Source organism: Cucurbita pepo, chromosome LG06 (assembly GCF_002806865.2).
Source record: "Cucurbita pepo subsp. pepo cultivar mu-cu-16 chromosome LG06, ASM280686v2, whole genome shotgun sequence".
Classification (NCBI taxonomy): domain Eukaryota; kingdom Viridiplantae; phylum Streptophyta; class Magnoliopsida; order Cucurbitales; family Cucurbitaceae; genus Cucurbita; species Cucurbita pepo.
Genome location: NC_036643.1, coordinates 5,989,399 through 6,003,567, shown reverse-complemented (window position 1 = coordinate 6,003,567; position 14,169 = coordinate 5,989,399). Strand labels below are relative to the sequence as shown.

Genomic DNA, 14,169 nt, shown 5'->3' with positions numbered 1-14,169 from the left:
TTCCTTCTTTTTTACATGTTTCGGTTGCGTGAGCGTACATGCCCATAAACAAACCTATGGAATAGAATGTGAATGCTCTCCCAGTGGGTACGTGCATGCACGTGGGTCATGTGTGGAAGTAATGCACATCCAATTTTACCTAAAAAAAAAGTGGATCTCAAGGTCGGTTAGATTTTAGGTCTCACTAATCATTATAATTATGCATACATTTACGTAAATTATTTTGACAGTATCTTTCGATAGGTAATAAATGGTAATAACGGTCTTAACTTATGTATATTTATAAATAATATTACATGTATCTTTTAAAAGTTTTTACACATAAATTGTCATATCAATTTTCATTATTCATTGTAACCAAAAGATATTTAATTTGTTGGGATAGTTAAAAAGATTCGAGAGTGTTTTTTATAACAAATTTTAAAGTTCAAGGATAAAAATTATAATGACCCTATGATATAGTTACGTACCTACTCCTACTAGTTAATCATTTCTCTACACATGACATACGTGTGCGAACATGGGCTCACTAGGCGAGCTCGCACACCTCCTGAGACTGCCTTGTCGGGTTAACACTTGCTAAGTGGTTATACCAAATACTATAGAGGGAAAGAACATAAATGTCATAAATCATAAGTTGTGATGTACGCGCCTGTACTCATCATAATTTGAAAGTATCTCAATGCCCATGACATACAAAATATGCACAAGGTGCTCATAATTTATAATCATGACATAATTTATAATGGAAGACAAACCTTCACTGGTCTGTAACATAACAAAGTCTGTGAATTATGCAGGCATAATTCCTGTACATTCTTACATACATAACATAACTTTCATGACATGGTCTATGGAGGTTTATGCATCATAGATTATCAACTTCATAGAAGTTTTATACAACATGACCTAATCATATCATTCATACATATGGCACGTGTAAGGGTCCTGAGACATGCATCATCATACATAATACCATTCATCCAACTTATGCGATACTAGAGCCACTTACTTGGTTGGTCTAGGCCGAAGTCATTTTCAATTAGTTTAACTTCAAATAATTTAAATTAGCTAAAAAGTAGTCATACTAATCTCAATGCCTCAGAATTCTTGAAACTAATAAGAAAGGGGTTCGTGCATATCAGACCCAAGTTGGATCAGCCAAGAGGCTAACCTGGAGCCGTCAGAAAATGTATTCTTCGATTAACTCAAAACTGCTCAAATAGGATGAAAATAAACAATTGTTGTAATTTAGTAAGGGACCTATCTCGTACAATGGAGTTCAACTCGACAGTTTCTCATATGCTAAACAACTTTTTTGGTTGGTGTGTTGGCTTAATTAATCATTCCTTCAATCATTTAATCTTAACTCTTTTTTCCATTATTTTGTTTCTTTTTTTTTAATAAAAATTATTATTATATTTTCATAATTTCTATAAAAATCAATGATAACTATTATGAAAATAAATAAATTTAAATAATATTTTAACATAATAATCCACCATTGTACTTCCTACTCAAGGTGTTTTCTTCTCCATCACTTTCTACCCTCACAAACAGAGCAATCAATCAGTAGAATCAGTTTCAGAGATCAAAATCAAACAATGGATTCAAAGAAATCAATCTGAAGTAAAAAGAAAACAACCCATAATCTCATCTTTCTATCCCCACTTGTTTGTATCTGCCAATCTGCATGTTACCAATGTTTTTTGCGCCAACCTTTTCCGAAGATGAACAACATTTCATTCGATTCTGTTTCTGTTTAAGAAGAAAGTGGGAATTCTTGTGTGGGTTTGTTCATCCAATTCAGTTATAACAATGTCATGATGAGAGGAATAAGAATCTCAAATTCTGTTTCAACCGTTGTGTTGTTCTTGTTGTTCTTCGTGTTCTTGTTGTTGCCATTAATTTCTGGTCTCAATCAACAGGGCATAGCTCTGCTTTCATGGCTTTCAACGTTTAATTCCTCTTCTTCTGCTACGTTTTTCTCATCTTGGGATTTGACCCATCAGAATCCATGCATTTGGGATTATATCAAATGTTCAGGGGATGGATTTGTTACTGAAATTGAGATTTCCTCCATTAATCTCGGAACTGGTTTTCCGGTGGAGCTTCTTGGATTCAAATCCCTCACTAAACTTGTTTTATCTAATGCTAATCTCACTGGGGCATTTCCACAAACAGTTTGTAATCTATCCTCGTTGATTGTTTTGGATTTGAGTTTTAATGCTTTGACAGGGGAGATTCCGGCGAAGATTGGGGAGTTTTCGAAGTTGGAATTCTTGTCGTTGAATTCGAATTCGTTGAGCGGCGAAATTCCGCCGGAGATTGGGAATTGTTCGTCGCTGAAACGGCTTGAACTCTATGATAATCTATTGGTTGGGAGGATTCCGGCGGAAATCGGTGAGTTGAAATCGTTGGAGATTCTTCGCGCCGGTGGAAATCACGGCATTCATGGCGGAATTCCGGGGGAGATTTCTAAATGTGAAGAACTTACGTTTTTAGGGCTTGCAGATACCGGGATTTCGGGGCGGATTCCGATGAGTTTTGGTGAGCTTAAGAATCTCAAAACGCTTTCGGTTTATACTGCGAATCTCTCCGGCGAAATCCCGCCGGAAATTGGGAACTGTTCTTCGTTAGAGAATTTGTTTCTTTATCAGAATCAACTTTCCGGGAAAATTCCCGACGAATTGGGGAATATGAAGAGTATTAGAAGAGTGTTGTTATGGCAGAATAATTTAAGCGGAGAGATTCCGGAATCTCTCGGGAATGGAACAGAGCTTGTTGTTCTTGATTTCTCGTTGAATGATTTCTCCGGCGAAGTCCCTGTTTCTTTAGCGAAATTAATCGCTCTTGAAGAGCTACTGTTATCTGAAAATAAATTTTCCGGCCAAATTCCGTCGTTCATCGGAAACTTTTCATCTCTGAAACAACTCGAATTGGATAACAACAGATTCTCCGGTGGAATTCCGCCGTCAATCGGCCGATTAAACCAGCTCTCTCTGTTCTTCGCTTGGCAGAATTCACTCACCGGAAACATCCCGGCAGAGCTTTCCAACTGCGAGAAACTCGAAGCACTCGATCTTTCCCATAATTCACTCACCGGAACAATTCCAGAATCTCTGTTGAATCTCAAGAATTTGAGCCAATTATTACTGATATCCAATCGATTTTCCGGCGAAATCCCTCGGAATTTAGGGAATTGTACCGGCCTGACTCGTTTACGCCTCGGATCAAACAACTTCACCGGAAAAATCCCGTCGGAGATTGGACTTCTTCGTGATTTAAGCTTCCTAGAGCTATCGGAAAATCAATTTAAGTCGGAAATTCCGCCGGAGATTGGGAACTGTACTGAATTAGAAATGGTTGATCTCCATGGAAACGAACTCCATGGAAATATTCCTTCATCGTTCTCCTTCCTCGTAGAACTCAATGTTTTGGACCTCTCCATGAACAGATTAACCGGCGCCATTCCTGCAAATCTGGGTAAGCTTTCATCTCTAAGCAAATTGATTCTCAAGGGAAATTTCATCACTGGTTCGATCCCATCTTCATTGGGTTTCTGCAAAGATTTGCAATTATTGGATCTAAGTAGTAACAGAATCTCTGGTTCAATCCCATCTGAGATTGGTCGAATTCAAGAACTCGATATTCTTCTGAATTTGAGTTCAAATTCATTGAATGGTGAAATCCCTGAAAGCTTTTCAAATCTCTCTAAGTTAGCTAATTTGGATATCTCTCATAACATGTTCATCGGAAGCCTCGAAATGTTGGGGAATCTCGACAATCTTGTCTCTCTTGATGTCTCATTCAACAACTTCTCCGGTGTTCTTCCCGATACAAAGTTCTTCCAAAGCCTCCCATCCTCTGTTTTCTCCGGCAATCAAAAGCTCTGTTTTTCAAGAACAGAATGTCACATGGATAGCAACAATGGCAGAGGGAGGAAACTGAATAGAAATCTAATAGTTTTTGTGTTTCTTAGTGTCATTTCAGCTGCATTGTTTGTGTTAATCGTGTCGAGTTTGTTCGCGAAATTACGCGGCACGACAACTAGCAGGAACAGCCATGAAGATAGCTTGGATTGGGAGTTTACTCCATTTCAGAAGCTGAGTTTCTCTGTGAATGATATCATTACGAGGTTATCGGATTCGAACGTCGTTGGAAAGGGTTGTTCGGGTTTGGTTTATCGTGTCGAAACTCCGGCGAAACAGGTGATTGCTGTGAAGAAGCTATGGCCTTTGAAGAATGGTGATGTTGTTGTTACAGAAAGAGACTTGTTTTCAGCTGAAGTTCAGATTCTTGGTTCCATTAGACATAGGAATATTGTTAGGCTTTTGGGTTGCTGTAACAATGGCAAAACTAGGCTGCTTTTGTTTGATTATATCAGTAATGGAAGTTTGGGTGGATTGCTGCATGAGAAGAGGGTGTTCTTGGATTGGGATGCGAGGTATAAGATTATATTGGGAGCTGCTCATGGCTTGGCTTATTTGCATCATGATTGTATACCTCCAATCCTCCATCGTGATATTAAAGCAAACAACATCTTAGTAGGAGCACAATTTGAAGCTGTTCTTGCGGATTTCGGCCTGGCGAAGCTCGTCGATTCTTCGGGTTGTTCGAGACCTTCCAATGCTGTTGCTGGTTCTTATGGCTATATTGCTCCAGGTAAGTACCGGGAACTTGAAACTATCTGTTTATATAAACGAGTAGAATTTACTTCAAAGCTTAAAATAAACTTGTATTGTGAGATCTCACGTCGGTTGGGGAGGAGAACAAAAACGTTGTTTATAAAGGGATGTGGAAACCTCTCATTAGCATACGCGTTTTAAAAACCTTGAGAGTAAGCCTGAAAGGGAAACCTCAAAGAGGACAATACCTGCTAGCGGTGGGCTTAGAGGTTCGACTCCTTTCTTGGAGCCCTCGAACAATGTACCTTCTTTATTTGACACGTGAATCACTTTTGACTACACTTTTGAAGCTCAACTTCTTTGTTTAACATTCGAAGATTTTATAAGCATGACTAAGTTAAGACCATTAATTTAATACCATTGTTAGAAATCACGAACCTCCATAACAGTATGATATTATCCACTCTTAGCATAAGCTATTATTGTTTTCCTTTTGGTTTCTCCAGACAATCTCATACCAATGGAGAAGTATTGTTTCTTTACAAGCCCAGGATCATCTCAGCCAATGTGAAACTCCCTCCAACAATTTTCAAAAATCCTCCCCTCGAACAAAATACATTATAGAGCCTTTCCTAAGTTCTATGGAGCCCTCGAATAGCCTCCCTTTAATCAAGGCTCGACTCCTTCTCTGAAGCCCTCGAACAAAGTACATCCTTTGTTTGACACGTGAATCACTTTTGACTACACTTTCGAGACTCACAACTTCTTTATTCGACACTTGAAGATCTTATAAGCATGGCTAAATTAAGGACATGACTCTGATAGCATGTTAGAAATGACGAATCTCCATAATAGTATAGGATATTATCCACTCTGAGTATAAGCTTTCATGGCTTTGCTTTTTGTTTTCCTAGTAGGCCGAGATGTATTCCATATTTACGAACCCTATGAACATCTCCTTAATTAGTCAACGTGGAACTCCCTCCCAACAATCCTGAACAAAATTTTAAACCCGTTCGATATCAAAATTTTATTGATATAGCTCTTATGATATACAATTTGAATGCAGAATATGGGTACAGCTTAAGGATAACAGAGAAAAGTGATGTATACAGTTATGGTGTTGTGCTTCTAGAGGTGTTAACAGGGAAGGCACCAACGGACACTAGAATCCCAGAAGGCGTCCACATTGTGACATGGGTTAACAAAGAACTAAGAAACAGAAACAAGGAATTTACAGCAATTCTTGATCAGCAGTTACTCCAACGATCAGGAACTCAAATCCAACAGATGCTTCAAGTGCTCGGCGTGGCTCTCCTCTGCGTCAATACCGTGCCGGAGGAGCGACCGACAATGAAAGACGTCGCAGCCATGCTGAATGAGATCAAGCATGAAACTGAGGAGTATGAGAAGAAGCCTAATTTGTTGGAAAGAGGAGCCATCACAAATCCTAAAGCAGCTGTTCATTGTTCAAGTTTTTCTAGATCATCTGAGCCTCTGATTAGAGCTGTTCCTTCTGCAGTGCCATAGATTCAAAGAAACTGAAGAACAATTCAGTTCACTGATTATTTCCTTTGGAAGTATGACATTTATTTGTATAGATTGGAAGTAAGTAGAAGTAATAATGAGAAGGTTGAGTCTGTACTTCTGCTTGAAACCGAGTACTTCCAGCTCGTTCCATTCTGATGCAGGTTGCAATGCGTCGGTTGGGGAGGAGAATGAACCATTTTTCATAAGGGTGTGGAGACCTCTCTCTAGCAGATGCATTTTAAAAACCTTGAGGGAAACCCGAAAGGAAAAGCTCAAAGAGGACAATATTTGTAAGTTGCGGGCTTGGGTCGTTACAAATGGTCTCAGAGCCAGACGTTGGGGGATGTGCCAACAAGAAGTCTAAGCCCCGAAGGGGTTGGACGTGAGGCGGTGTGCCAGCAAGGACGCTGGGCCTGAAAAGGGGTGGATTGTGAGATCCCTCATTGGTTGGGGAGGAGAACAAAATAAGAAAGGACACTGGGCTCCAAAAGGGGGCGGATTATGAGATCCCACATCAGTTGGGAAGAAGAATGAAGTATTCTTCGTAAGGGTGTGGAAACCTCTACCTAGCAAACGCGTTTTAACAATCGAAAAGAAAAGTCTAAATAGGACAATCTACTAGCGGTGGGCTTGGGCCGTTACAAATGGTATTAGAGTTAGACACGGGGGATGTGCCAGCAAGGAGGCTAAGTCCCAAAGAGGTTGAACACGAGGCAGTGTGCCAATAAGGACGCTGGGCCCCGAAGAGGGGTGGATTGTGAGATCCCACATCTGTTGGGGGATGAGAGAACAAAACAAGCAAGCACATTGGGCCCTAGAGGGGGTGGATTGTGAGATCCCACATCGGTTAAGGAGGAGAACGAAACATTTTTATAAGGGTGTGGAAACCTCTCCCTAGCAAACGTGTTTCAAAAACCTTAAAGAAAATCTCGAAAAGAAAAGTCCAAAAAGGATAATATCTGCTGGTGGTGGATTTAAGCTGTTAAAAGTACGAACTAAAGGGAGTGAAACGTGCAGGTACTTCACCAAGAAAACTACATTGAAGCATAAGTTTGGTAGCAGCTGGTGCAACCAATACATGGAGGGGACCAAGAAAAGAAACTTTAGCCTTCATAACCTACTGAGTTGTCTGTGGGCAGCTCAACCAACAAATAGACATCATAGAGAGACAAACTTTTGGGAGTAGACAAATAAAGATGAAGCTGTAAAGAAGCCCTTCTGGACCACCATCCTTTTAGCACATTCCATCTCAACAATAATATGTGCTAAAGTAAAAGAGAAAGCTCATGCTCCATGATCTTGAAAGGATACATTACCATGCAACCACGTGACGCGGAAATGTTGTAGGTCCACCGCTTATTTATCTGTTCCGATCAAACGATAATGGCTAAGAAGGCGAAAATTTTCTCTTACCATTGTTACATACTCGTACACTGCAGCTAAATCAAGTATACTAGTTATGTTTATAAATGATAATGGTACAAAGTTGTGACACCTGAGTAAATGAATGATCTTGATGATAGTATGATTTACTTATACTAACAAAATGCATTTTTCTTTTTGGTGGCTCATTCATAACTCAGAAGTTAAGTGTGTTTTACTTGGAACAATTCTATATTGAGTAATTTCTTCAAAAATTTTCAAGAATACAGGTGAGTGAGGAGAAAACATACTGAAAAGACTATGCATAGAGCGAATGTAATATGTTAAGGTAAACTAACCATTTAAGTTAACGTGAAATGTTGAGTTCAATATTGAAAGGGTAAAAAATTAAACGATTTTCGAAAATAGGATAGTGAAAAAGAGACTAGACATAGGAGTTCGTTGTCTGATCCTATGCATAGAGCGATGCCAAACCTTCCCAAAAATCGAAATTCTGTTTAAGTAGGTTGGGCTAGGTTAGGTTTCTCTCTCTTTTGGAGAGTAAGGAGTGGTTACAATTCAATCCGGTAAGGAAGAAGGAAGGTCATAGCGGAGAGGTTCGGGTGCATGGTTAATTATTTAAGATAAATTAATCAGACATATTACGAACAATTACTTAGGCTTTGATACAAAGGTTGAATAAGAGATAAGTCTCATTCTCACCCAAAGTAAGATGTAATGATGTATGCAAATACATTAGGTTAACTTCTCTATTCAGGGCAAAAACTCGAGTCGGATCATATATCTTTTATGTTAATTTTATTTTTGTATACTCTTTTTTCGGACTAATTCTACGCAAGGAAGGTGTTATGAAATCAACTCATGGGTTACCGTTCAACTTAGGTGATATGAGGTTAACTCATGGATTATCGTTCAACTAAACTTCTCTACACAGGCTAAGTGATTTGTGTTAGAATTTATGTCTTGAAGTCTCGCGGTTAATATTTGTTATTAATTATCTAGTTGTCTATTGTACGTGAAATCCAAGATTATTAGTGTAATCTTCATTATTGGATTCATTTTATGCGTATGTCTTAAAATAATGAACTAGATTTAACAGTATGATGAAAATTTTACTAACAAAACTCGATTATATACGATCTTTATGGGATTGACATTTAGAATACTCAAAGTTATGACTTGGTGACAATGTACACTTGCACTAATGAACTAACCTCTCTTCGTTATCAGCCCTCAACCAGTTTAAACCTTCTCTTTGCCACTCGACCCTCGCCCTTTCATAGTCACCTACTACTATCACGCCTAGTCTCTTGATCATTTGTCAGAACATTCAGACGACGTTGATCGATTTGATTCTTACATTTTATCTAATTTACATGTAAAAAATTCATCATATTAAGATTTTTTAAAGTTTATATTTCAAAAAATCAAAGATCAAATTTTAAAATTTAAGAATCTTTTTGGGATATAGATTGTTGGGTCAATTTTCATTTAGGCCTTTTTCTTTAGCTACTTACAACAATTAGGCTTCTTGAAATGAGAGGGAAATGGCCCAATTCAATTGTAACCTTAGGCATGGAGGCTCGTTATAACCTTAGTCAACTTAAACATAGTTCAACTGATATAGATATATGTTAGGATTTGTGCCTTAAAATTTATAGTTTATGTAGTTGATATACGAGGATCATGTCCGAGTAATAAAAGGATTTATAGTATATGGATAACCTTTGGTGTTTTATTTTTGGAATACTATAATTATTACAAAATAATTTGATTCAAATCCTATACAACTAGTTTGTATAAGATTAGACCAAGAAATACTTAATCTCTCCTTATAAATTTGTTAATTGAGAAAACTTATATTTCACAAAATAACTATATGCGACTCGATATTAATCTTGAGTGAGCTATGAGCTTTTGCTTTTGAGACATTACCTTTTGATTTGTATGTGTGAGAAGGGACTTTGTAGCGGGTTCAATTTGTCTACCATTTTAGGAATTTGACCAAATAGACAGCTGAAAATGTAATCTTAGTAGATGAAAATTTCTTTTTCCCATGTAGTAATAGTAGATGAGTAGTTTTCTTAAGTATAGATTTCGAGACTTAAACGAAGGGTCTCATTCTCTCACTGGTTCGGGAGGAACTTTGTAACGACTCATGCCCAGATTTCAAATCTGAATTTAGAACTTGATTACCTCGACATTCCCTCGTATACATTGCGACATGGTCATGTTATAACTATGAAGTTCATATGATTGAAAAAAAGAATGTGCATCTACACCAATCTTTTAAGCCTTGCTTAGTTATCCTCTATCCTTAAAATCACTCTCATTTGGATGGATTTGGCACGTGATTGCCCCAGTATTTCCTTGTGTACCCTGTGACATGGTCATGTTACTTACTATCCTCAAAGATCAATACGAATCCTTTCACTAGGAGGTATCCAACCTACTTATCGGTTGAAGTTCTCACATTCTTCCCAGAGGTTCCTAGACGCCAATACACTAGGGAGATATGCAACCTACTGTTTCTACAAAGATAGAGTTTTTACTTTCATATTTCATTTTCATTTTTAAGAACAAATCGATTTCAATACTTCTGCCCCAAGGACGAAGAGTTCATTCCCTTCAACATATACCTTAGTCAAATGGTTAAAAGTTTAAATCTCTCAAATTCCACCCGTTATTAACCTAAAACAAAACTCGTAACTTCGCAACAAAATTTTAATTCACAAATATAAAATAAACTTTTTCGAGATCAGCCCGAACATTAGAATCAGAATAAAATAGTAGAAATTTGAATCTAGGACGATAATTAAAGGGTGTTATTAAGACATTAATCAATTAAAGTTATTTCCTAGTCCAAGTTTAAGATAATTTTACATTTTAATATATAGCTAATCCAAAATTTTGGGTTTTAAATAAAATTCTGTAAGTTGGCAATTTAAAATTGTTGGAATAATTTTTGTATTTTATTTATGGAAAAAATTAAGATTCTTACGAGGAATGTTCATCCATTCATCTCCTTTTCTCATGCAGCTAATTAAATAATAAATTAATTTTAAAAATTGTTAAAAATAGAAAAATGGATAATATTAAAATTTAAAAATAGGAAAATTAAAAAATTAAAAATAAAAGTAAACTTGGNTTTTTTTTTTTTTGACAAAAATGGAAACGGCCATGAATTATTAGTGCATACCCATTATCACAAACAAGACATGAACCCACTTTCTTCCCTTTTTAAAAATAAAAAATAAAAAATAATAGCTATGCTTTTTTTTTTCGACGAAATAGCGATGAGCTCGTTAAAGTCTAATGAATTCGTTTGATTACACTACTGATCCAATCGAACCCATTTCTTCGTTAATGTAGATAATATCAATAATAGATATACCAATTATAGTCGTATATGAAACCCGAGTACATGACAGGTGCATGAATGAATCAAGTTCACATCTAAATGGGAGAGATTCTGACTATAGATGACTAAGAAAATCTTACAAGAATCGGAATGTAGACGTATACCAATAAGATTAGCTCAATCATGGAAGCTCTATATTTGAGTATACCTTGCTTGGAGCAAATTATAGATTGGGTGACCTCTTGAGAATTTTTCTAAAATGCATGTGAGTAAGGACATAAAATGTTGGAAAGGCTCGTGTTAGTTTGTGGGGATAGTGTTCACTCTTAGAAACGAGTAGTAAGTAACGTGACCATATCACAGGGGATGCAGGAGAATGTCGGAGCCATCAAGTACTGAATCCAGATTCCAAATCCTGGGTATGAATCGTTATATTTAATAACATAGTTGCGATATTTGGGTATCGATGTATTTAATCAATACTCAATTTAAAACTCTCGTGTATATATAATTGTATCATATTCAAATATGTTTTTTTAAGTTAAAAATAAATTATAAACTGGTTCCATATCACAGGGGATGCAGGAGAATGTCGGAGCCATCAAGTACTGAATCCAGATTCCAAATCCTGGGTATGAATCGTTATATTTAATAACATAGTTGCGATATTTGGGTATCGATGTATTTAATCAATACTCAATTTAAAACTCTCGTGTATATATAATTGTATCATATTCAAATATGTTTTTTTAAGTTAAAAATAAATTATAAACTGGTTCCATTCTACCCAATCTAGCTTTAATGGAATCTATGAACCAATCCAACTTACAAATTTTTATTCATTTGAATCCAACCTAATTCAAATTAGTTCGTAACTCAAATCAAACCCTAATGGTTAGGCTGAGTTGATTGAGTTTTTCGTGTTATCAAATTTTTTAAACACCCCCATCGAATTATAGATTCGAGTTATAGTTTGAGTTGAGTTGATCGAATTTTTCGGATCATCGAGTTTTTTTAATACTCTTATCAAAACAAAGATTCAAGTACAACAACTATTATTTTTATTTCTCCTAAGTTTCTATCCATACAATTAAATTATGCTACTTGTGACAAACCCTAAAAAACATGGATCATTAAATGGAAGGTATCTTTCCTAAAATATATGAAGAGAATAAGATTAAAAAAAAGGTGGGTAAAGAATCTAAGGCAACAATAATCAATTTCCAACTACCCAAAAAAGTAGCTTGTTTATGGAAGCTTGGGTTTTTATTTTGATATATACAATAAAAGGGAACAACAAGAATATTCTTTATATCCAATGTGGAAACATATTGCCACCTTACTCGTAAGAGTCATGTTACTATTCCTCTTTAATTTGGCTCCATTCTCAATATCTTTATCCAATCTTTTATGTATCCTTAGAGATTTCTATATCTAAAAGAGTATTCATGGTTGCCTAGGTAGGTGGGCAAGCATATTCCATTTTAGAATTGTAAGGATAGAGAATACACGTACATTTGAAAAGAAGATGAGCAATTTCTTCGACGGAGAAATAAAATCTCGAGAAATTGTATAGGTAGAAAATACACGTACGTCGAAAAAGAGGATCATCGGATGGAACATAAGCAATCTCTAATATTCGCATGAAGTATAACACATCAATCATTGTCAAATTTAGAGAAATAGTTTTGCAGAAGTTTGAACTTGAATGTTATGGACTCACATAGGTTGACTTGAATTTTAAAGTACAAAAATCGAACTTTCATTGAGGATAAATTGGTGACACCAACTTAAGCTAATAGGTAAGTGACCTTACTACTGCAGTTAGATAATTGAATGATGTATGACGATGCATGCCTCACGGCCCATGCATGCACCATATTATTTTATGCTATACTTATGTGTTCTATGTAATGACCTATGACGCTATGCTATGTATGCATGTGATATCCATTACATCGTGTTGGGAATGAAATGAAATGAAATGAAATGAAATGCTATGTATGTCATGTTATGTCTTCCCATGTAAAACTATGTAATGCATTATGTGATGACCGTCATATATACATGATGCATATATGTAATATGTCATGGATGAAAGGAGAAAGGGAATGATGTTAATGTTATGCTATGAATGTAAATCATGGGGACCTCATGCATGTATGTATGTCATGTGCATCGGGTTACTTCTCCATTACGTTATGTTAGTATGGACGCGTACCTTTGATATTTATGTTCGTCATGATATCATGCGTGTCTTTGCGCATGCGTGGGTCGTGTATGGGAAAAAACCACAAATCCAACCCTACCTGAAACGGAAAAGAGTCCAAAACCATGCTACAATTTTAAAAGATAGGTTCCATCATTATATGTGTGTGATTGCATACTAACTCCAACAGTACAGTGACTTACTGATAATTTTTTATAATATTTAAGCCACGTGCTACCCTTATATTTTCCAGTTAAAGGTAAAGCGCCCCGACACAGATGACAGTGAATGCTCGAATGGCCATGAGAGCCAAAATAGGACACTAATATACATTGAGTTTCATTCAGTAGTTGGTACATGGTTTAGTTCATTTTTTGTGTTCAAAAGAATGTTATTTCTACTTTCTTGTTTTAAATTAAATGGGTAAGTCCTTGGCTTCATTTGAAACATTTTATTTAAATTTTCACATATGTTATTAAAAGCAGCAGGCATGTAGCGACATCTTTGATTTAGGTAAGAAAATTAGGGGTATTACATCTATGGCTACAAGCTACATACGTTTTAGACCCTAATTCCAAACTACATAATCATAGTTCTGATTTTTCAGCATAGGCTAGATCGCCCATGTTATGAGACCTAGTCACATGCTAGATACTCAATCTCTTCAAGTTCTTGGATCGAGTAAGTTATAGAATATATGATCTAATTTTGAATGGTTTTAGGTCCCCAAGAGTTAATGTTACATTTTATTGTGTATCATATATAAATCCAATAGAGGGCTAATTACTTATTTTTTGTAATGATCAACCTATTCAAAATATTTTTTTTAGTTAAAGACAACTGTGTATTAAGGACGTGAAAAGAAGGGTTGTTGGTTGAAGTCCAGAAGTTTGATGGATCCAATTTCAATTTTTAGAAGATGTAGATTGAAGATTATTTGTATGAGAAAAAATTTCACGAACTCTTATCTAGGGTGAAGCTAGATACCATGACGACAGAGTAGTGGAAGCTCAAGGATAGACAGGCTCTAGGATTGATTTGGTTGATACTATCAAAAA

General features: G+C 36.2%; 1 protein-coding gene across 1 annotated transcript; it reads left to right on the top strand.

Annotated features, from left to right (window-relative positions):
• Positions 1 to 1,525: 1,525 nt before the first annotated feature.
• Positions 1,526 to 6,285, top strand: LOC111796483 (receptor-like protein kinase 2). Its single transcript, XM_023679122.1, has 2 exons — positions 1,526 to 4,665; positions 5,698 to 6,285. Exons 1-2 carry the CDS (start codon positions 1,824 to 1,826, stop codon positions 6,156 to 6,158), a joined length of 3,303 nt encoding a protein of 1,100 aa, XP_023534890.1. The 5' UTR covers positions 1,526 to 1,823; the 3' UTR covers positions 6,159 to 6,285.
• Positions 6,286 to 14,169: the final 7,884 nt, after the last annotated feature.